Below are 22,337 nucleotides of genomic sequence, written 5' to 3'. Positions count from 1 at the left end.
CAAAAGACCACGTCTACAGTTTGAACAATACATCACAACTGAAGAGGAGTTAAGTCAAACCACTTAAGGGTTTCCATGGATGAAAAACAAGCTCGAACTTCTCCACCTGTACAGAAATAATCACATGCATTACAGAAATTTGTCTATGGTGACTTCTAATGGATAATGTTCTTTAAACGTTCATGTTTTTTCTACTCCGGTACAACAGTGGTACAACGACCGTGGTAACGACATGTATTTTGGTGCCTCTAACGGATCAGCGACCCCAGCATGGCAAGGATACACTCTAATTATGGTGAGTGATACAAAATATACCATACTTTTCATTCGTTATTGTTCAAGACTGTTCAAAAGAGGCAACACAGACAGACTTAGTAAGCACTTGTAGATTGTGCAGTTTCATCTTGTGCTGCTTCAGTCCCGTACGCTCAAAACTGTGTTCCGTCTCCTACTTCCGTATTAAAGTGGCAGTGTTTGAATTGATTAACAAAATGATTGCTACTCTTACTAGATCTAGTAACTAGGGCCTAGTAATGATAATGTGAACAAATGTTTAGTCTAGACCCTGCCTTGTGCTAGACAGTTTCTCGCCCCCCGTCCTGGAGTAAAGAATGATTATAGATCTAGACTATAGTCTAGACTACATCTCCTGTAGAAACTAGATCTAGGCTACCCTATATTCTATAAGTAATCTATTGTTGATTGTCTAGAATCTACATCATTGCCAAATTTGTGCTGCTGGAGCCTAACGAGCCACAGGTGTTTTTCTTTCCTTTTGTGTTTCTTCATGTTTTGTGTTTCTGTTGATTAATTTATGACAGTAAGACTAATGAATGTTAGAAATATAGTAGACTCTACAGCAGTACAGTCTCTAGATAGACTAGTCTAGATAGATCTAGAACCCCTCTAGTCTAGACTCTAGAACTGTAAAGCTCTCATCAGCTCATATACATGTGTATATTGATCACTTGTTGATATCGTGAAGTCACAACACACAACTCACAAGTTGATTATTATGATCTAGAAGTGCAGACTAGAATCTAGCTCAAATAATTAGATTTTCTAGATCTACACTGTAGATCTGATGGCATAATCGTGATATAGAATCTAGTCCCCACCGCTGCGTGTCCGTACTAAATAAAACCCTACCTAACCCTATACCCTAACCCTATTAAATGCACGGGTGCACGCACACTGCAGTGGGGGGAGCGGTGGGGACTATATGATCACGATTATACCGATCTAATCTAGATTAAGAATAAGATATGAGTAATTAACAACTCATCCATTCTGAATGTAAATACATGTTTATTATTCTATTCTTTCATTTATTCAGTCATTCATTTATACACTTAATCAATTCACTTAATTTATTTACTTTTTCACCATAATCAAGCTTCTTCTTGGGGGGCATTTCATGAATCATTTTGCCCGACAAGGTTGTCGGACAAATTTGCTCTTGGCCAATCAGAGGCAAGGATTTCAGTAGCTTGTAACAGTCTGTCAGAAAAATATCTGACCAAAACGCTTCATAAAATGCCCCCCAGATGTACCCTTGTGGGGCCATGCTGAACATACCTACCATTTAACCAGTAACATTAGCTAAAAGTTGGATACAGCGGACATAATATCCCTGGTGAAATAAACTGGCATCTTTCTACACTTGTTGTCAACAATAACACATAGAAAGTTCTAGTGTTAACATTTGTTAACATTTATAGTCATTGAAGGTCTTTTCATTTCTAGATCCTAGATCTAGACAAAGCACAGTAATTCACTTGCCCCAACTGAAATTGAAGCATGAATTATGATTTTAGAATATAATAGAATCTCTTACAGAACTGTAGAAAAAAAATTGTCTGGTTACATCCAGTGGACATTGGTATACTACTGAGGTGATTGTCCACTCACAGTTCTTGAATCATGGAAAATCCATTATCTATTTGGTGTTATTAAATGTTACAAATTTACAAGAAGTTGTCATATCACCAGATATGAAAAAATTCATGTAAGAAGCTAAATGCAAGGCAAAGTAGGAAAAATTCCCTGTATTTGGGACTGTCTTCTAATAAAAACATGGAGTGCATGTTTAGCAGCACCAATGACTCTATGCTAAACAAACAAACAAACACACACTCACATACACACACACACACACACACACACACACACACACACACACACACACAAGAAACCAGAGGTAGAAAGGAAATAAATTAAAGAGATATTGTTGCATGTTACCAATATGACTTCTGGTCAAGCAGTGTCAAAGATAATGACACGATGCATGTATTAAATGCATGAACTTTGACTTGATATGATGGAAATGTCAGGTATCAGGTAAGCTATTGTCTGCCAACTTAGATAAGGGCTATAGGCATAAAGGATGATTGAATTGATACTGTAGGCAGCTACATTTCCCATCTCCCTGTCCATGCAGCCAGCGATATCCGTGGGCAATGTTGGACAGCTGGCCTGTGATCTCCTCATTCACACACTGAAGCTGACCAAGGTGGGTTGTCTACACGATCACTCTCTGGAACCTCTCTGCGGCAACGATGCATTCCTCTCAACAGGTGTCTCCAGCGGAATATTGGTCACCAGTACGGAAGGTTAGCCATATCTTGTAGCTGTTGTTTCATGCCCATCAACTATGGAACAAAGAACACACTTAAATGAAACTAGTTGTCTACACCAGTTGTCTACCGGTTCATGCTTGTTTATTCCTTCCCTCGAGTACATATCAGAGTGTCTGAATCTCACATACATCGAACCTCTATACACATGTGTTGTTTTCAAACACTAGATGGCGTAACTATTATAACGTTACTAGTGAACACATACAACACCCTTCCTTCTTTAATGAAACAAATCAACTTAAACTTTAACTCTTAATGCCATACATACAAATGTACTTATACCAAATTAATATCAACTTGTATGAGCTTATAACATCAATATTTCCACTTAACCAATTTCTTCATAATCTTGAAGCCTACATAATATGACAGTTTTTTTTTTCTGCTTTTCCAACTACCAAGTGTTCCCTTTTGTTCACTATGCTTCTTCATACGTAATATGCATTTACTCTGTCAAATTCTGTATAAAGAATTGACCACACAATCCAACATTGTAACATGTGTGCTAATGACATTGAACCTAGCACATTGAATGACAATATTCCACATTAATTAACATACTTAAAGGTAGGGGATACCTTTTACAGAACTCCCAAAATGCAGCAAAACATTAAATATGAACCTCAGGGGACTTGTTTAGGCCACTGCTTAGAAATTTGGAAGTCAACAGTTATCTACAATTTGAATAATGCACAGAACTCAACTACTCAGTAGTTCTGTGTGTCAGCCACACTTAAGCCTTTTTGTTGCAGTCTTCTGTATTTTTTTTAATCTATAAACACAAATCTAAAAGTATAAGAGCTGATGTAATAACATATAGAGTGTGTGGCAAGAATGTATATAGAAATGTTTGTAAATTTTGATGAACTTTATTCACAAAATATACATGATGGACACACATGCAGCGCATGGGTCTGCAAAGGTAGCCTAGTAATGTACTGGAATTTACGGTAAGCCCCGAAAAGAATTCAATTCAAAATCTAAGGGTCAATAAAAATGTACTAAATAAAACCTTCCACTTTCAATACTTTATGGGAGTTTAACTAAAATGATACTCTTTTCAACATACCACTGTGTTTATACAACTCTTCATTTAAGGCATGCAAATGAGATTCCCTACCTTTAATGTATCATGGTGTGTGTTATACTTGGGTATTGTGTCATTGTATCGATATAACATTAACAAATAACATGTTCATTAAACATTGGGGTATTATGAAACTAAGAAGCCGTATCATAAGCATATATCACAAATTCTGTAACTATCACCATTCAAACCATATTTGCTTGAACCAGTTTTTTTTTTTTTTTTTTTTTACCTACGCAAAACATCAAAAACCAGCAAATAAATCCCTTGACATCTAAAAGTACAAGTGTATATCATAAGAGTCTTCACTTGTACATAAGAAAATCTTTCATGTACGATGGCGGTCGTCGAAGCCGCGAACTACGTCGAATTGGTTATGGAGGTACTCTCGCACAATTATCTGTGCCTCTCGCTTCGCGACTTGCATTTGCTTCGCGATTCATGTTTCCCGAAGCTCTCGGTTCGCGATTTGCGTCTTCATGTTACGCTCATGATCAAGACATGCTTCCTGAAAGCTGTCACCTTGTCCAGTGATCAGAATGTCATCCGCTATGACGATAACACCTTGTAGACCTTTGAGACACTGGTCAAGACGCATTTGGAACAACTCTGGGGACGGCGAGAGACCGAAGGGAAGATGACGATAGCGATATCGTCCCCATAGAGTCTGAAAGGTTGTCAATGCTGCTGACCCGTCATCAAGGGAACACTGGAGAAACCCTTCCTTGAGATCCACTTTACTGAACACTTTTACATTTGTGAACTGTGGTAACACATCCTCAATGCATGGTAAGGGATAATGCTCACGCTTCAATGCTTTATTGAGGTGCATTGCGTCTATACACACTCTGATCTTTCCATTTGGCTTCTTAACTACAACAAGACTAGACACTCAGTCACTGGGACCTTCAACTTTTTCTATGATCCCCAATTTTTCCAACCTGTCTAACTCTGCCTTGAGCAATTGTTTGACTGCTAATGGGACTTTCCCTAGGAGGCATAACAACTGGTTTGGCCTCTGGGTCCACAGTGAGATGTACCTTCCCTGGCATACTACCAAGGCCAGAAAAAAACATCTTTGTACTCTTCCACAATGTTTTCAACTTTATCAGCTTGTACCTGTTGAATATTCTCATACCTCACTTCAAATCACTACAAAGGGAACTAGATATTTCTTACCATTCCTTGCATTCCTTAAGTGCAGCTTACACTTTCCTAAGATAGGCATGGTATCCTTGTTGTACATGGTAAGAACTTGCTTGCTTTCTTCAATGACTGTATCCATGGGAACATGCTTCCTAGGGATCACATTACAAGTTGCTCCTGAATCAACTTGCATAGCAACAGTTTCCTTATTATCAACAGCCATAGTAACCATGATCTTTTTGACATACATGTACTTTGAATCTGAAATCTGATTGACTTCATCACTCAATGTAACTACAAGACAGTCTTCCTCAGACTGATCATCCTGGTCATCACCATAATCTACATCATGAACTTGTGTAGTACTCTGTTTACACACACTGGCAAAATGGTTCAACTTTTTACATTTCTTACATCGTTTGCCCCAAGCAGGGCATTGATTCTTATCCCTAGCGTGTTTCTGATCACAGTAGTAACAATCAATCACATTTGGTCACACCTGTGTTCCACCTCCAGACCTGCCCGAGTTCTGCGGTCTTTGTGGTTTACGACCATGGCTAGGCTGAGGATACGTGTGTACTGAATATGCAACAGGATCATTTGCAGCCTGCATTACATCACCTTGTAACTTTGAGGATTCATGGGCTTTACAAATATCCAAACATGTGCTCAACGTCAAATTTGGTTCTTGTAACAACCTTTTCCTCACATTTTCATCCGAAATACCTACTATTAGTCTGTCACGAATCAACTCGTCTGTGAGACTACCGAATTCACAGGTGCTTGCTACCGATCTGAGTCGGACGTAGAAATTCTCAACAGTCTCTTGACTATCTTGTGAGCACTGGTTAAACGTGTACCTTTCATATGTAAGGTTTGTTTTTCCCAAACAATAGGCATCCCATAGTTCAATGATATGAGCAAAATTTTGCCTTTCCCCCTCATTCCGAAAGGGCAAACCATTGTGCACCTGTAGGGCATCAGCTCCAATTGCCATAATAAAATGTGCAATACAAACTTTGTCTGATTCATGCTCTAGCTCTGTTACAATTTCATAACTATCCCACATTTGTTTAAATATGGTCCAGTTTTTCTTGAGATCTCCTTGCAAGGAGAGTGGTCTGGGCAATTGCACATTAGCCCTTGTCCCACCTGACCTATGTCTGCTACTTGTGCTAGATCTACTTGGGCTAATAACCGGTGTGGCATTATCATCTGCGTGACCTGGGACTGTATTGTCTCTTGCATGTTCACTACTGGTAGCCATGACTGTGAAACGTACACTTGCAACCTAATACATACACTACTGAACCTCAGTCAGGGCAACAAACATTGACTAATGTGTACATACAGCTATACAGTACATGTGTGCTCAAGTGACACAGATCAAATAGGGCACTGCACGAGTACAGACAACGACACTGCATACATATCGTGCATTCATAGTGTCCTGCTGCTCACCAACCGAGTCGCAATAGTACACCAACTACCATGCCAGATCCTTAGCTCCGCGTACACGACCATACACGGGAATCAATGTCAACGGGGCCGTCATCGCTGACAGGCACACAAGCTAATAAGCTCAACTCACAGTTAAACAATTAAAAACCTACTTTCACGACAATTCTTTTTTTTGACTCCTGACACCATGTTGTTTCATGCCCATCAACTATGGAACAAAGAACACACTTAAATGAAACTAGTTGTCTACACCAGTTGTCTACCGGTTCATGCTTGTTTATTCCTTCCCTCACGTACATATCAGAGTGTCCAAATCTCACATACATTGAACCTCTATACACATGTGTTGTTTTCAAACACTAGATGGCGTAACTATTATAACGTTACTAGTGAACACATACAACATTCTCCACGTTTCCAAACAAGTTTTAGAAGAATGTGGGCAAAATTATCTTTTTACTTCATGCCTGCACCTCTGATGCATTGTGTTATGTGACACTGATGTGAATTAAAGCTGTAAGCACTCAAGCAGTGCTAGCATTAACAGTCCAAATTTATCATTGAAGGGATGAAGCAAGAAATTGTGGTGTTGACCTATTTGAAGATCATGATTTATTCAGTTTTGCTTGGTTTTTGTCGGGACTACTGAGGGTTAACATGGACTGACTACATACTGAATGACATCTTTAATATTGCAACATGTTCAAACCATGCTTTCATCAATAGCTGTCATAATAATGGGTTCAAAATAATGAGCCTATTTCTCTTTGAAACACACCCCCCCCCCCCCTCATGATTTTGCACGTGAAACTAATTACCATTCATGCGTGGAAGATCAACCCTGTCAGTTTTGTTCTTGTGTTTTCTATTTCGGTTTCACTCATATCCTGCAGTGTATGAATCTTCAGAAAAGAAGATTGTGGTCATTCAGCAGCGAGCATCATTTGTAAAGGTAGGAATATTGTGTTTGGGTTTCTTCTTCTTCTTTTTTTCAACACTGACCAAGGCCATTTGCCCCTGCAGCTGCTTGCCTCTTGTTCCTTACCATTCCCTTGAAGTGTGATGTAACATGCATCTTAAACTTGGTTTTTCCTTGTACAGAAAAAGCATGTCTAAATATCAGAGTTAAATATCGGTTCATATTGCACATCGTGTACATGTTTCTGCACACAATGTGTTGATGATTAAATACAAGAAATAGCAATATTGGCCCGAATTCACGAAGGTGGTACAAATGAAACCATGGTTTAAACCATGGACAAAAACCATGGAGCGCCAAGTGTCGCATGGAATATTTCATTACGAAATCAGTCATTTCGTCGATGAAATGATTATTTTGTAACGAAATAACAATATTTTGTAACTAAATGAACATTTCGTCGACGTCATGATTATTTCGTTAACGAAACGGTCATTTTGTCGACGAAATGACCAATTTTGTAACGAAATATTCCGTGCGACACTTGGCGCTCCATGGTTTTTGTCCATGGTTTTAACCATGGTTTCATTTGTACCACCTTTGTGAATTCAGGCCATTGTGTCTTGTACAAAAGTTGAATGTATGATTTCTGGACAAGTAATTTTATGTTCCTTTCTACCAGTATCTTATGACAAAAATACACTTGCAGTGAGTTTTCTGCATTCTTTTTTTGATGAAGGGAAGGGTAGTGGAATTCAGAAAGAAACTTCTGGATTGGATCAAGGAAGTTGGTTTTGCCCGGACTGTTTTGCTGACGTCGTGCTTTGCCTACGAAAAGACAGATGCACACGTACTGAGGTGAGAAGCAGTCTGTAACAAGCACAGAGCACTGTCTCAGTGTCTAGGGCTCTGTAACCTCTTCATTGTTCCTTGGTCAGGCCACAATTTGTCTTTATGAGGTCATAGAGTTTTGGGGATGGGATCAAGGCCCTGTAGATTACCAGAATGGTCAGGAGAAATGAAGTATGGATTTTAGGTAATAAAACCATTAGCTTCTTTTTCCTGTGGTAGGCCAGAAAAAACAAACAAACAAACAAACAAACAAAAACAAAAGCAGAAAAAAAAAATGTGTGTGTAATATAAGGTAGCAGGTTGCTGTTTTGTATAACCATCACACAAGATATGGTTCTAGAGATAAAATAGCCCATTATGACCCTGTCCTTAATTAGTATCAAAGCAGAATGCTGCAATATTGAATTTTTACCCCTTCTTAAGTCGATAGATAAGAGTCGACTAGCCAACGATTAAAAAATGTGGGAACATCTATGTAGGTGTACACAAGAACAACGGCAACAAAATAATCAAGGGTCTTTTTGTTGCACAAATATGAATAATGAATTGCCTTGAATGTGGTATTGTCATATTGGTGCTGTAGTGCTCCTGTCTTGTTTGTTTGTTTTTTTGCCATATCCTCTGCTGAAAGAACAATAGCCGTTAAAGGTACATACCATCCTGAGGGCATGCTCACAATTCATGATCTTCATCAGGCCCCTCCCGGCATCTTTAGTCCCCAACCTACACCCCACCTATTCATAGATAAAAATGAAACCAAAATCCCTAACATTTTCTTACTTGATTGGCAGCTCAAAAGAATCGGTCAGCTGTATTGACAGCTGCTGCTCATTAATTTCATGCAGATTACTGCATCAATTTGATCCAACATCCTGATCGGTGTGCACAAGTGGCAGAGCATGTCACAGCAGGTATTGCAAGGAAACACATAAATTAGAAACAACACTTAGATACTGCAGAAGTTCAAGGATGTAACAGCAAAGCATAATGAATTTTTTTTGTTATTTTGTGTTTTTCAAGGGGGATAATGTCGTGTTTTCATTCTATGAGATTGGAATCTTGATAGCGAGTATCATCACGCAGTGTTTGAAGCTATTTAGATGAGGGTAAAAATATGTGAAACATTGTACAGAAATCCACACAGCCAAAGCATACCAGTTTGAATTGATGATTATGTTTGGATCAGCTATTCTAGTGAAAATCGGCCAAGTAATTGTCTCCTCAAATTGCACTTATTTTCTGATTCATCCTTCTTGATGATGTACAAGAGTTTTAGATGAGGTCCTGCTGTAGAATTTCATTTTCAGGTATGTTAAAGAAAAAAACTGCACAGATTTTGAGCATTGCCATGTTAGTAGTTCCTGTAGATGTGTAAATCAGCACATCTGAGTTTTTATCCTTACAACATATTTCCCAGTGCAGGTTCCTTCTCAATAGTGAAAACCATAAAGTTTTGGGTTGCAGATAAGATCTTGGTGATGTGAACATAATACCAAAAAAAAAATCAATTAATTTGTCACCTTTCAGAAGTTCCTCCAGGTACCTCATGACTCCATCCCTTGAGAAAGAAGAGGATAGTTTTGTATCATCCATCCTGAAGTTCCAGCAGCTGGAGAGAAAACCACCGCAAGAGGGTCTTTTTCCAGCCAAAAAGCAGGACAATATCCCAGAGGCTGCAAGGGACATCGAACTGCCCGGTGGGGGCATTGCCAAGAAACTTTTTATAGACAGGTCAGTATTCAATTTCAATTCAATTCAATTCGTTTATTCATCTCAATCATCATAAAAACAAATATATTGCGAGATCAACATAGCAAAAAGAAAAAGAAATATTGATGAGGAGAACGGGGACTACAAAAAGCGATAGCTTGAAAAGGCGTAAAGCCCCCAGATTACAATGGTAAATAGAATGCATGTACATGTACATGACGAAGTGAACAGAATTTTTAAATGAAGTAAAATAATGAACTGCTTGAAAGTGTACATAAAACACAGGAAATACTATACATTGAAATGGAAAAAAGATAAATAAGGACGTCTTGGGTCAGTACCTGTTCATGCCAGCATCCTGCGTTTATTGTTTGTTTGTGTGTGTTTGTTTGTTTGTTTGTTGTGTGTTGTTTATTTGCATGCACTGCATACTTTTAGTTGAGCTCAATGGTGTCATTGTATTGCATGTGAAGGGCATAAAGCACATAAAATTCTTACATTTACCCATTAGTTGGACCTGTCAGGTAGAAATCCTGTTAAGCCTGTCATGAGTTCAACATGTTGGATGTTTGAAGAGTTTTTAGCTTTATTACTGATTTCTGTCAATGAGTCATGCCTTCCAAGAAAAAAAAAGAAGAAAGAAAGATCAGATAAGAAAAATAGCTCTAGGACTACTGTGTGTACAATGTATCATATTTGTTTATTGTTGTTAAGCAACCATTGCCTGCTTTACTACAGCTTGAGCCTTGCAGCCCTGTACAAACCTCAAGATGACACATATCGTCGCTGGGGCAACAAGACCTTGTATCTACAAAATGTCAAATGTTCAGGAGAGCAAAAAAAAAACCCAAAAAAACATGGTGGCCAAAGCACTACAGTGAATGGGATAGCCTTTCCTTTGACATGTCATGGTGGCTTCATTTTGGGGGTAAGACGGCTAGGATTTGGACAGGACATCACTTAACCGATTATTTGACCATAAATCCAAAAAAGTCATTTTCACCAAAATTTGAGATTCAAGGTCTTGTCACCCCAGCGACTTTATACAACATGAGGGGGAAAATGGCAATGCAACTTTCTCTCCATTTGTCTGTGCCATCTTTATACATCAATATTTTTCATCTGCTCATCATCACCCCCTGAGGATATTTTTGCTTTTCCTGCTGACAGCTGTAAAGCAGAAGTACCCCTGGCCGTCTTGTTGCACTACTGCTCTGAGGGTGACACCTCCCAGGATGCCTTGATGATGGCCGCCTTTGTCAACAGCCTCCTCCAGCTCATTCCAGTGAGTATCCACGCCTGGTGGGACTGGAGCTTTCCAGAAAACCACCAGGTATAGATAAAAAGTTGGCACAAGTTTTGGACCATGTCACCTTGACTTATGTTTGATTTCTTTCCAAACCATTTTACGACTCATCCACATAACTTCTTCATCTCATCTGTGCTGGGGAGAATTCATTGCTGTTAAAGGTGCATGGTCCCGGTGTTTTAGTCAAATGCGTACGCGGGCGCACGGCGCAAGTTTCCTATAGAGACCTACGCTATCGACTCTTCTTTGGCGCTTACGCTTTGGCCCACTTCCGCGAGTCCGAAGAAGTCCGATTCACTGTAGTCAGTGGTCCGATCACAGTTCGGCTCATGATTCGGCTGAGGGGGATGACAGCTTTAGCAAACTTTTTTGTGATGTCATAATAACAAGCACATATGCACGCACCCTGGCATTACTACAGACTGCGTGATGCGCAAAGAAGACAACGAAGGCAACGTTACTTAGCAACACCTACACACTTTACTCCTGATGACAGCTCAACTTCGGTAATCTTCGTATCAATGCTAACGGTGATCGGCAGTATCATCAACAGCGCCATCTACACTACCGGGACTATGCCCCTTTAAGGTAGAAAGGCAGTAGTACTGCATCTACTGTCAGTAGAGGGCAAGGAACTTTCCAGATGGCCAGATTGTTTGCCAGTGAAAGAATGTACATGAAGGCATCCTCTTTCTGTGGATGAGGGCTTTTTCCAGGGCCCCGTTTTATAAAAAGTTGATATGATAACAACTCTTGCTGGAATGGCAATTGTCATGGTAACGACAAGAATCCAGCTTCCTGATTGGCTGTTTGCTATGAGAAGTTGCCATTCCAGCAAGAGTTGCCATCCTAATATCCTTTATGAAATGGGGCCCAGAAGTCTCAAATACAGGATCCACACTCCACTTTCAAACCATTCTTCAGAGTTTGTTTGTTTGTTTTCTTCTTCTTCTTCTTCTTCTTCTTCTTCTTCTTCTTCTTCTTCTTCTTCTTCTTCTTCTTCTTCTTTTTCTTCTTCATCTTCTTCTTCTTCTTCTTCTTCTCCTCCTCCTCCTCCTCCTCCTCCTCCTCCGCCTCCTCCTCCTTCTCCTTCTTCTTCTTCTCATTGTTTGAATATAGGATTGAGACCCCTTTTTTGCCATGAAGTGATCTTCCTGTCACCTTTGAATGTGGATGATGGCTTTTTCCAGAAGTCTCAAATACAGGATCCATACTTCACTTTCAAACCATTCTTCAGAGTTTGTTTGTTTTCTTCTTCTTCTTCTCCTTCTTCTTCTTCTTCTCCTCCTTCTCCTCCTCTTTCTCCTTCTTCTTCTTATTGTTTGAATGTAGGATTGAGACCCCTTTTTTTTGCCATGAAGTGACCTTCCTGTCACTTTGAAGGGGGGGGGGGGGGGAGGGGGAATGCAGCATGACTTTGCCACTAGACTTTACTGGCCAACAATCCAGCCATCTGCAAATTCAATATTGTGTAAACAATAGAGATCCCAAAGTAATCCTTTCGTCTGCTTCCGCCGATGATCCATCTGCCGGCTGAACTGGGGACACAACATGGATAAATTCTTTACTGTATGGACACTCAACAATTATCCAATTAGCATTTTGAATTCATAAGTTCTTCAAGTTTGTCTCATTACTTAAATCTCCTGCAGTACTTTTCAGAGCCTTTGGATGGAATATCTTATGTGCCCCTTTACCTCTAGTCATCATCTGTGTAATATTAAAAGTTATACTCTGTACCTCCTATCAAATATTACTCTACATGGACACAGCATCTAACTTCCATCAAACATACTGTCTGATAATAAGTTTACTACCAATGATCACCATAACTCTTGGATGAAAGTTGTCTTTAGAATAAATTGTGCATTCCAAACAGATACATCTGTAAGACATTGACAGAAGTTGACTTGGAATACAGGGAGATAGCAATTGTCAAGGTGGGATTATCTTCAGGGCGTTGACCTTGCATGTCTGCAACTAAAAAAGTAGAAAACCTGGTACATTTGCAAGCATCTGAACGTTTATTCCATATTCCAGGAACCATCCAACCCACCCAGGGGAGACGACTCCTGGAGAACAATGTGGAAGATCCCCAGCTCCTGGACCACGCTGTTTATCCGGCCAATCGATCCCACGATGTACTAGTGGCCGGTCCATGTTGGCCGACCGTCTTCTCAGCCCCCACTGTGTTCTGTTTGTTGATTGGTACGCACGCTGGAGTGCTTTCTTCGACGATTGGGACAGACATCTGGAAATTAATTGTCAAAGAATAGAGATTAACTAATCCCTATTGTGTCACTATGGTCTTCCAGTTGGGCTGAAGCATATTTGCTACACCTGAGTGGGCTTGCTCACTACTGGGTAGGCCAAGATTGGAAGGATTACTAAATTTTGATTAAAAAAAGAAAAAAATTGGTTACAAAGGACATTCCAGACAATTTTCATAATTTCATATCATGTAGTACGTAAATAGACAGCTCCGTGTATAGATTAGTGGAATTTATTGTGGTCTTTGAGCAGAGAAACCAATACTCTGAAAAATCTAAAACAAATTACACTGAACAGTGTTGATGACATAGGAGCCTCACATATTTTAGAAATGTAGTCAGTGTACTTCCATTACGATGCCGCTTGATTGACATGTTCACCTGTTTAGAATGTATGCATACCTTTTTCTTTTGTTCTGTTTCATTGAGCCCCAACTCATGCATTCTTATGGTGAAGCTGCCATGTCACCATCCTTGCTCATTGCAATTTGCTATAAATCTTAAATACATCCGTATTCCTCATCCCAATCACTATGAATTCTGAAACTCTGTACTCAGTATAAGTAAATTATCCATGTTCAAATGTAAAAATCTGAAAATCATCTGGAGGTCTCCTTTAAAGGGAAGGTAAACCCAAAGAGCAATGTGGATTGAGTGAAAGCAGCAACATTAGGAGAACACATCAGTGAAAGTTTGAGGAAAATCGGACAATCGATGCAAAAGTTATGACTTTTTAAAGTTTTGGTGATGGAACCGCTGGATGAGGAGACTACTAGAGGAAATGACGTATGAGTGGACAACGATACAAAGAAAATATAAAGGAAATTCAACAAAAATTCACTTTTCTAGAATTATGAAAGAGCAGTGGACCAACCGCTTTCAGAAAGCAGGGGGAATAATTGCTACCCTTAACATATGTCAATATCAAGTTGATGGAATTTGTAATTTTCATGAAAAATGGATTTTTGTAGTATTTTCTTTATATTTTCTTGGTATTGTTGTCCACTCATACGTCATAACCTCTAGTAGTCTCCTCATCCAGCGGTTCCAACACCAAAACTTTAAATATTCATAACTTTTGCATCGATTGTCCGATTTTCTTCAAACTTTCACTGATGTGTTCTACTAATGTTGCTGCTTTCACTCAATCCACATTGTTCTTGGGGTTTATCTTCCCTTTAAATATTCTACAGTAAGATGCCTCTTTCCTTGAGAGCCATATACAGGAAGTTTGCATTGTTGTACACTGGTATCATGGTTTTACTACACAGACTCATCGTCATGGCAAATCATGTATATTCTGAGTGTATTCTTTTTATATATATTTTTTCAAGCCAAGGGCATAGTCATGTAATTCCATTCTGGGATGAAATGCACAGAGCATCTCTAGAAATTACTCAAAGGTAACATTATATCAGAAAGCATGTTTGCTGGACCTGTATATGTAACAAGTCTGATGATTGGTCGAATCAACACAACTCGATAACTGTAGATATTGATGTAGTGCACAGTCCTGCCCTACAGCCAGGAATTCTTACGCACGGAATCTTGTTTTCAATGAAGAGAGATCAGTCTTATAGATACTTGCCGTACATTGTAACAAATGGTCCTTGCTCTTTTGATGCACTGTAAAATGCTGTACATACATTCCGAGTACATAATTAGCTTTCATCGAGGTTTTTGGCTGGTGTATTTGTTGTGGAAATAAATCTAGTATAGTGTATTCAAGATGTTGCACTCTTGTATGTATTAAGTTGCCAAATAGAGTGTATAAAGTAAGTTGTCAAATAGAGTTTATAAAGTAAGTTGTCAAATAGAGTTTATAAAGTAAGTTGTCAAATAGAGTTTATAAAGTAAGTTGTCAAATAGAGTAAATAAAATCTCTTCCTGGTGGATGCTCTTCCAAGACATAGATGAGAAAGTTGCCTCAATCCATGTGTCACCAACTCTAGGGGAAAACCCTCATGGCAGACCATTTCACCTGCCAATTTATACGCGTAAGAGATCAAGATGTAGCGTGAACTTTGACATTCAGTATGAAGGGAATGACCAAGAAATGTGAACACATGGCCTGAATGTGACAAGTGTACATATACTCTATGACAGTACTACTACTGTGGATATAATATGTCTGTCTTTCTGGGTTTTTTTTTTTTTTTTTTTTTGCTTTTGTTTTTGTTTTTTAGGTACAGTCCTTCCTCGATTATGTGACCATTACTCTTTTCTTTTTTTCTGGATCTGTGTATTATCTGGACATGGACCGGCAAATGCTTGTCTATGCATTTTCAGAGCAAAACTGTGCTAAAAGTAAAGAAACAATGATTGTTGTCTTACAAATACAAGGAAATGAAAAATTTCGGACATAACTGTTGTTCACTATGATACTGTAAATTTGATAACATAATTTGTATGTACATTTTTACCAACCAAATACTATCGCTAGGAGGAACAAAGACCAAGAGGAAGGCATATTTCCATTTCATTTCCACATCTTTTGAATCATGAAACATACAAATACTGTACCATGTAAATCACCGTAGTGAATTGTAAATTTTCAACCGCATGACACAATGTGCCTGGTTGATACCATTTGCTGACTATTGCTAGTCACCTGGGGCGAACCACAAGGGGTCGGCATCTTTTGTCCATTTTCTTGTATATTCCCAACTCAACTTGCTTAAAAGTGTCGTGCTGGAGCATGTCTCATTTTATTATCTGGTCATGAAACTTATCAGGATGGACAACGGACTCGACATGGCCGAATAGCTGAAGTTGGATTGTATGTCTTGTTAATTTTTCAATATATCTTCTCAAAAAAAAAGAAGAGTAGCTTATTTCTTCTTCTTCTTCTTTTGATTGATTTTGGTCTTTTTGGTTGCAGCTAGACAAATGAACTGATAAAGAGAAGTCATTGTGCCCAAGAGATGATGTTAGTTTGAATGAAAGTAATGCAACAAAAAGAGCTGTTGATGTAAAATTGTAAGTCATGCAAGAGACTTAAAGGAATTTAAATATCACCAAGTCATCTTGTATTTCTTTTTTATTTTCAAGCACCATCCTGATTAATTGATTCTTTATTTGCAGCAGGTTTGCCTTTTTCTTTGGGAACAGATCTGTGTTTGAGTGAATTAGCACAACATTGAACACTGGACCTTGAGGACAAACCCTGCTCAGTAGCTCATGAAGAGTTCGTGAAACTCGGACAGAGTTGCATGTCATTGACCAAAAATACATAAAGTGAGGTGAAGTAATGGAGAAAGTGTGGAGGCGGTATTACTATCATACACAATGGAAGGTGGTGCCTAGCACAGGTATGAAGTCCATGCTGTACATACTACAACATTTTAGTGAATCTGGCTGGAGGCTGCAATCTTTTCGCAGCTTCCTGGAAGCAACAGACATAGATGTTGAGATGCTGTTATACAACATGACTAATCAGGGACGTTACATCCATGAACATTGTTTGAGAAACCAGGGCCCTGTCTTATAAAGACTTGTGATTGATTCAAATCAATCGCAACTTTACGATTGAATGCAAATTCATCTTATAAAAAAAGTTATGATTGAAATTAAGACGGAGAACTGCAATCAATCAATCACAGGTTGCGATTGATTGCAGCCTTCAAGAGATTTGTGATTCATTGATTTCTATCACAAGTTTTATAAGACAGGGCCCTGGGCCCCCGTTTCATAAAACTTGTTATCAATACAAGTTATGATAGTTGTTATAAGCTACTGAAATCCTTGCATCTGATTGGCTGAGAGCAAATTTGTCATAGAAATGTGGCAGTTGTTACTGATAACAAGTTTTATGAAGTTGTTACTGATAACAAGTTTTATGAAATGGGACCCAGGAAGTCAAAAAGTGAGGTAAGATGGCTTGGAAAAATGTTGTCTTTTTGCTTTATGTTCATGCCAAAGACTTAACTGAACAGGTGTGTAAAATAAAAAAAAAAGACATTGCGAAATCATGAAAGTTGGGACAGAGATGTTGGGGTGCCTGAGGGGCATGATTTTATTTACCAACTTAAGTGTCTTAAGTCTATTTCCTTTTCACTCAGTTACTCAGATCTCGTGCTGCTGGGCTACAAACTTTGTATTAAGTCAAGTTCAGTTTTCCATTACATGTATTGGCTTCATGATCAATAAACTTTCTATTTCAACTGCACTTGGATGCATGCATGTATAGGGCCTACATGTATTTTGAATGCATAAAGTGTATGTATCCACATATGTATGTATGTATGTATCAGAGACTCCAACTCTCCCGTTTTCGACGGGAGATCTCCCGCCGAAAACCCATTTTTGCAAAATCTCCCGTTCTCCCGTTTGAGATCTAATTTCTCCCGCCCTGGCTGTTTGTCTCCCGTTGGAAGGGATTTCTTACTTATTTCTATCATATGTTGAAAAAATAAGCCTTAGATAGCACAAGAGAGCATCTAGAACCCTAGGAACTTCACGCTTCGCACACATCAAGTTCGAGTCTCCCGTTTGCTAGGGGTTTCAGGCAGGAGAATCTCCAGATCAGAAGGTGCTTTGGGTTGGAGTCTCTGATGTATGTATGTATGTATGTATTGTATGTATGTATGTATGTATGTATGTATGTATGTATGTATGTATGTGTATGAATTGTATGAACAGAGCCCCTATATATCCCGATTCTGCAGGGAGCCCAATGCCAAGCAAGACGTTTCGTCATGTCTTGACAACAAAATGTAGCGCCCTCTGTGACAACTCTCTAGACGATCTCCCTGATTTTGTTGTGCAAATATCGGCAGCCCTGTATGTATAAGTATAGGCCTAAGAATAGATAGATAGGTAGGTTAATAGTTGTGTGTGTGTGTGTGAGGGTGTGTGTGTGTGTGTGCGCGTGTGCGTGTGTGTGTGTGTGCATGTTTAGGTACAATTATTGTATAATACAGCAAAATAGAGTAGGATGGGGAATGCAACATGCAGTATTTTATGCATAAAAATGACTTATTACGAAAACTTCACACCAAGGCCTGGCTGGAGCAAAGTTTGTACTGAGCTGCTTGTGGAATGACTATTTTTATCACATGCACATAAGATTTCGATCAGAGTATACTATATAACGCCTAAACAGATCTTTGTCATTTGATTGGTTGTTTGACATTGATCATTTAGTTCATTTCACTATGATGTCATCATCCGTGCAATTGTGGCTCCATCTACTGTGCAATTTTGGATCCATACAATTTGCTCCATTGCATGCATGCTGAGAGCCTGGCACGCTATAGGCGTGTAAAACGCTTGCGTTTGCAGTGTGTGTTTCTAAATTAATAAAACATCAAATGACAAGGATCTATTTTAGGTGTTCTATAAAACAAATAATGTTTTTCATTTGTGCAATGGACAGAATATTTCATTCGGTGAAAGATGAAATGTTCGATCCATTCAACTCGGCTGCGCCTCGTTGAATGGATCATTTCATCTTTCACCTCATGAAATATTCTGTCCATTGCACTTTTATAAACATTATTTGTATAATATGACTCCCATCACTCGTGGCGTAAACTTCCATCACGCCTGTACCAATGATTTCTTCGGAGATTAGTCAGCATTATATAACGCCTGGAGAGATCCTTGTCATTTGATTGGTTGTTCGACATTGATCATTGCCCATTTCACTTTGACGTCGTCATCCGTGCAATTGTGGCTCCATTTACCGTGCAATTTTGGATCCATACGATTTGCTCCATTGCACGCTCGCCGAGAGACCGGCACTTCGCGTGTAAAACGCTTGCGTTTGCAGTGTGTGTATGCGACAGCGCACTAGCATAAAGCACTCAGTAAGCACTCTCGCGATCTCAGATTCTCTCTTGTTTCTAAATCAATAAAACATCAAATGACAAGAATCTATTTTAGGCGTTATATAAAACAAATAATAAATGTTTTCATTCGTGCAATGGACAGAATATTTCATTTGGTGAAAGATGAAATCTTTGATCCATTCAAAGAGGCGCAGCCGAGTTGAATGGATCATTTCATCTTCTCCTCATGAAATATTCTGTCCATTGCACTCATAAACATTCATTATTTGTATAATATGACTCCCATCACTCCTGGCGTAAACTTACATCATGCCTGTACTGATGATTTCTTCGGAGATTAGCTCACAGGAGCAGTGCAAAATGTACATTGAAAGCTCCAAAGTGAACTGCACACTGCATAAATGCAGCCAATACAAAATTGTTTCATGGCACTTTACACTCTTGCGTTACTCTGGGTCCTCTCTTTCTCTCTCTCTGTTATTTTCTATTCATTTATTCATTTACTCCAAAATAAATGAAGGAGGATATGCAATACAAGAACGTTGATTAAAAAGGCATATATTTATCTGATGCAGCACACTGATACACTGCTGAAGTGACATTTTGAAAGAGGATTTTTTTTTCTTTTAACAACAAACACAGGAAAGATAGGTACTGCATTCACCGCCAGCCAAACACACCAAGACTAGTGAGCACTGTACATAGATACAGGTTGCTGTGGAAACATTAAATACTTCACAACATGAAGTTCCTCAAGCATTGGGACACAATGAAGAGAAAAAAAGAATGGCTGTAAATCCCCAGATTAAAAAAAGAAAAGAAAAAAAAAAAAAGGAAGATATTCTATCAATCTTGCTAAAATGGAGACACTATGTAAAGAATCTTGCCTGCAAATGTTTGTCTATTCAAGTTGAGGTCAGGTGCATTGACAAAATATCCAATACTTCAAGCAACAGATGCAAATGTAATGTTTTGAACAGGCTGGTATTCTACAAAAATATGCACCTGTGTTCTGATAGAGAACACTGCAAGCTCCGGTGACTATCAAAAACGGTCCGCATCTCTCAACAGAGCCTCCTCCATTGCATGCATTTCACTTCTCTGGGCACTCACGCCATTGCTGACTGGGCAAACGCGATCGAATGTAGTACAACTAGTATACAGACAGCCCCTGTGTGCTCCATACTTTATAACAAGGATCACACAGATTGCACACAAAGCTTCGTCCATTTTCATCTCACATCACTTGACAAATAATTTAGCAATATCTACATGTGGTGACCTTGAGAACAATGCACAAATAACAATCAGTCATAAAAAACTACAAGTATCATGATTGCAACATGTTTAGGCATAACACAAAACCTTGTGGTACAAACAATATCTAAACTTTTTTTATTTTTTCAGTTATACTGTCATGTCTATGATGCAATACAATGAAAGGTGAAGGTCATGGACAATGTCCTAGTTGACTTGGTATAACAAAAATATGTATGACTTAGAATAAATTTACCACAGAAAACCTGTTTGCAAAAAGAGTGACTTGCGAATACGCAATCAGTGGATATTTGAACACAAATTAGCAAATGATAATTCTTAAGACAATTCAAAATATTATCAATCAAACATAGGATCATGTAACCCATATTAGTGTAATAAACAATCACAATGTGGTCATGTAAAATTATACGACTAAAAGGCAGTACTCATTAATTTGTTAAAGACACACAATCACCAACATACACACACACACACACACACTTAAAAAAAAAAAAAAAAAAAGAGGAAATCATTAACAGGAATTTTCCACAACTTCTATGATTAACAAGCCGTTCTCGATATCCTACGATGTGCTTCTAGAATGCAACATACTAGCTATTTCATCACCAGAGTTGCGCGGAGAATGGTGTCTCCTGACAAGGACAGAAATAGGTGGCATGTTAGGGGGACGAACCAACCGACTATTACTTTGCCAGCACCCTGGTCAGTCTCATGACTAGGGTCCTGGTCAGTCTCATGACTAGGGTGGCTATGACAGCCGCCACGAGGATGCCCCTATAGACGACTTGCCCACTTGAAAACGGTCATTGAATCTCTCCACATTTATGCGCCAGCAGTGCCCACAATTTTCACAGATTAGCTGTTGTCCCTGTTCATTATTCACACAGCGTAAATCCTCTCTCTCAACTTCACATTTCCACTCATGGTACAATTTCAAACATTAAAGCAAAAGAAACAAAAAACAAAAACAAAAATCTATGCACTAAAATAGTTAGTTGTCAGGACAATTTCAGAGGAAATTAAAATAAAATATAATGCACTTGGGAACAAACCTGTGTTGGGTAATCACAATGCCAATTCTCTACACACCTTACAGTCACATCCATATCACTGCAAGTCTCTGATCACATTTCAACTGTTTAGAGTTGGTAACAATAATAAAATATGTTGCTAAATTCATTGTGATTTATATAAGTATCTTTAATAATATATATTACTTGGAAGTGAATGTTCTTTCTTTCCCACTAATACCTAGACAGCGTAATCTTCACTGGTATGAGTAATTTCTTGAAAAAAGAACAAACAAACTACAAGAGGTGTGGCTGTAAGACATTTTCACTCAATCGCTTGGTTCTGCAGTAAGATGTCATGGCTGCACATGCAAACACACTTGTCTACACTTGTTGGCTCGGAGTAAACACTACATGAACATGAAAAGCACAAGATGAAGCATAAAACTGCTGCCCACAAGCAGACTGCATTAATTTAGATACAATGACACTCAGGAAATGTAAATCTCAACATTTCTATTGCCTTTATCTCACAAGATCACTGGCCTCACGGAGGCCATATGCGTTTGTGCCATTTTAACAACTGTTTGCAATATAAAATGCTCACGACGACCTTAAACTCATTTTACACCTTGAATGATGCAGGACTCATTGACCAGTTTCTACAGTAATTGCCCTCCCCCACCCCCCCCCCCCCAACCTTTGCCATCTCTGGCCCCTACCCCCACCATAACCACACATTGTTAACACACACTCGCACACAAGTGCAATAAAGCTGAAAGAAATGACAGAAATATATGTATATGTATATATATATCACGCTCTCTTGCTCATAGTGCAAAATCAAATGATTTGACAGAC

The 22,337-nt window shown here is 38.8% G+C and overlaps 2 protein-coding genes across 2 annotated transcripts in view; both read left to right on the top strand.

The window, feature by feature from the left end:
* Positions 1-202: 202 nt before the first annotated feature.
* Positions 203-14,008, top strand: LOC140233093 (proteasome assembly chaperone 2-like). Its single transcript, XM_072313206.1, has 7 exons — positions 203-295; positions 2,441-2,612; positions 7,227-7,285; positions 7,992-8,110; positions 9,632-9,835; positions 10,985-11,099; positions 13,164-14,008. Exons 1-7 carry the CDS (start codon positions 233-235, stop codon positions 13,269-13,271), a joined length of 840 nt encoding a protein of 279 aa, XP_072169307.1. The 5' UTR covers positions 203-232; the 3' UTR covers positions 13,272-14,008.
* A 2,851-nt stretch (positions 14,009-16,859) lies between these two features.
* The window catches only part of LOC140232902 (heterogeneous nuclear ribonucleoprotein C-like 1), a 281,840-nt gene continuing 276,362 nt past the window's right edge, over positions 16,860-22,337 (top strand). Inside the window, exon 1 of the mRNA XM_072313014.1 lies at positions 16,860-16,869. The gene's annotated coding sequence lies outside the window, so the exon portion shown is untranslated. The remainder of the gene's footprint in view (positions 16,870-22,337) is intronic.

The sequence above is a fragment of the Diadema setosum genome, chromosome 9, assembly GCF_964275005.1.
Source record: "Diadema setosum chromosome 9, eeDiaSeto1, whole genome shotgun sequence".
Lineage (NCBI taxonomy): Eukaryota > Metazoa > Echinodermata > Echinoidea > Diadematoida > Diadematidae > Diadema > Diadema setosum.
Note: the sequence above shows the minus strand (reverse complement) of the source record. Positions and strands in the feature narration are given on the sequence as shown.